Source organism: Wolffia australiana, chromosome 8 (assembly GCF_029677425.1).
Source record: "Wolffia australiana isolate 7733 chromosome 8, ASM2967742v1".
Taxonomy (NCBI): domain Eukaryota; kingdom Viridiplantae; phylum Streptophyta; class Magnoliopsida; order Alismatales; family Araceae; genus Wolffia; species Wolffia australiana.
In genome coordinates this window covers 15,479,618-15,482,500 of record NC_135842.1, presented here as the reverse complement: position 1 = coordinate 15,482,500, position 2,883 = coordinate 15,479,618, and the positions used below count along the sequence as shown (strand labels likewise).

Sequence of the window (2,883 nt, the reverse complement as noted above, 5' to 3'; positions counted from 1 at the left end):
ACTTTCTCTCGCTATCTTTATACATCTATCTTTCTCACTTTCTCTCTCTATCTATGTTTCTTTCTCACTTTCTCTCTCGATCTATCTTTGTTTCTCACTTTCTCTCTATCTCTCTGTGCATCTCAATCACAAACTCTACTTTTTCTCTATCTCTCTCACTTACTCTACATATATATAGATAGATCAAATCATATGTTTCTCACTCTCTATCTCTCTCTATCTCTATCTCTCTCACTTACTCAATTTTTTTTATTTTCATGCATATATATTAAAATAATATAATATCGTTATATCTCTCTCCCACTCTCTTACTCTCTATGTCCGTCTCTCTATCTCCCTCTCTTGGTTAAGGTAATAACTCTCCCTCTTTTTCTTTCTCACTCTCTCATTATCGCTCTCTCTCTGTCTATCTATCTCACACGCAAATTACTCCCCCTCTTTTTCTGTCTCTCTCTCCCTCTCTCTTACTCACTCTTTCTCTCACTATCACCCTCTCTCTAATTCTCTCATTCTCACTCTCTGTCGTTCTCTTACTTTCTATCTATATCTCTCTCACTCTCTCTGTCGCTATTTATCAATCTTTCTCACTTTATCTCTCTATCTATCTATCTATATTTCTTTCTCTATCTCTCTCTCTATCTTAATCGCAAACTCTTACTCAATGTTTTCTTTCGCTCTCACTTACTATATATCTCTCTCATGCCCTCTATCGCTCTCTATCTATATCTCTCTCACTTTATAAGTATTCATAAAATAATATATTTATCTCTGTCATCTTCACTCTCTCTCCATCTCTCTCTAACTCTCTTCTGGTTAAGGTGGTAACTAAAAGGGCAGACTTGGTACGTTGTTCTGAGCAGGTATCCAGTGGCGAGCGTTGACCAGATGAACGGGGGTGAGCTGCAGCAGAACGTGAACGGGGGCTTCGTTGGGGGGTGGATGGGATGATGATAATGATGATGATGGCTCGTCCCAGTCCGGACGTGTCAGCCCTGTACATCTGCTGCTGTATGAGTTATTAAGTAGAATAAATTCTGAAGAGAGAGAGAGAGAGAGAGAGAGAGCCAGTGAATAAGACTACTTCTTGGCACTTGTTTGAGGACTGGAGAGGTGTTATTGGTTGAGAAAACAGTGATGGGTATTGATTAGACAAGTTTGTTGCTTGTGTTATTATTTCCGTTTCGTGCATTGATGGCTCTGTCTTGTTTCTATAACCGATGGTTACCAGTTATTACTACAACTCTCTCAGCCCAATTTCCACTGCTGCCTTTATATTGGAGAAGATTTGTATTCTGGTAGTTTCTTCTGCTATACTACGAATATTATGGCATCAAAATGGAATGATAAAACAGAGATTAGCATGACATAATGGAGTGCAATGCCCGGAGGTTTTCCATTTTGATGGAGTTATTGTGAACTGCAAAATAACAATTGTTATTTATCTATAAGATGCAAACCGTTCCTTAGCTATTTGTAATTAGTGACAACATAGAAAGTTGTACAACAAACACAATCCTTGAGATTGTAGATCTGACATATTTTTATTTGTAAAATATGCGAATATTAAAAAACTCTTATGTGAATTTTTTTCGTCTTATGTGAGTCATCGTAAACTCATTGAATAAACATATGATATCAGATGTGTAGTCTTCATATTTCCTAACTCATTTTCTCAATTTCAAGAATTAGGATGGCATCTTGAGGAGAATCAGGGCATCCCAATTTGTTTTCATCTCAGATGCATTTAAGTGACTTCAAATTGAATCTAACTTAGAATCGGATTCTCATATCTCAATTTCACTGCTGCACCTTTGCTCTCGTTATCTCAAACATTACCCAACAAGAGATGTTGAAATTTTCAGTTATTATCATGCTTTTCATTTATCTTTAAAAATTCTGATCTAGAAAAATGGCAGATTAAATATTTTTTATATTTATTGTCATCTTCACTCTGAGGCTCTTATGTATTTTTTGTTTATACATCACAACTTGCATCTCGAACCTGCTCAGCTTACATGGTTAATATTGCAAATATTCAAACAGGAAAGTATGATATTCATCAAACCAGAGTTTATAAATAGAAACTTTGTATCCATTTACTCAAATTTATTTTCAAATCTGAAAAACATCATCTACCAGACCTTTTCACCAAAATTTGTTGCAATATATTGAATTAAATATTTTCAAATATGAGTTTGATCCATGAAATAATTTTTTATTATTCATTGCAAAGATGTTCCAAATTTAAATTGAGGGCGTTGATTTAAGATACCTATGATGCAGGCAGTTGGATGCTAGCTTTATCTTCTCTAAGTATTTGTTCATCAAAGCACTATTTGATGCTATTAAGTGAGTTTGATTAGTATTACGAAGAATACAATGAAATAACTTCATTCAATCTATCAAGTACCTTATTTAATAATTGAGAAATTATATGGTTCAAACATTTAGTAGTTTCCATTTACTGTGTTTGTATAATCTTAAGGCACAATCATTTTACCTTTTCTACTAAAATACGGAAGGAACCTCAGAAATGGAGGAAGGGGACGAAATTTTAGCATCGCAATAATTTTGAAATCAACATAAACTAAACAGGATGAAGAAGAATCCACCAAAAACCTTTAACTTGATTCCAAATAAAACGAAGATCTTCATAAAATAAATGAAACCATAAAAGTCCTAGTGAATGAAAAAGAAAAAACAAAGGATCATTCTACTTTACAGAAATGATAATGTGTTATATGTGCATTTATTTTCATCATTATTAAACTATATAAATACATAATTAACATAAATTTTACGCATAATTTCTGTCATTTTGGCATTCATCCCATTTGTTCATTCATTTGCTCATTTAAGAATAATTATTAATAAATTTATGTA

The 2,883-nt window shown here is 33.5% G+C and overlaps 1 protein-coding gene across 1 annotated transcript in view; it reads left to right on the top strand.

Annotated features, from left to right (window-relative positions):
- Positions 1 to 1,198, top strand: part of LOC144707144 (agamous-like MADS-box protein MADS2) — a 7,406-nt gene extending 6,208 nt beyond the window's left edge. The window contains exon 7 of the mRNA XM_078580260.1: positions 861 to 1,198. Within this exon, the coding sequence (XP_078436386.1) occupies positions 861 to 948 (88 nt within the window). The 3' untranslated portion in view covers positions 949 to 1,198. The remainder of the gene's footprint in view (positions 1 to 860) is intronic.
- Positions 1,199 to 2,883: the final 1,685 nt, after the last annotated feature.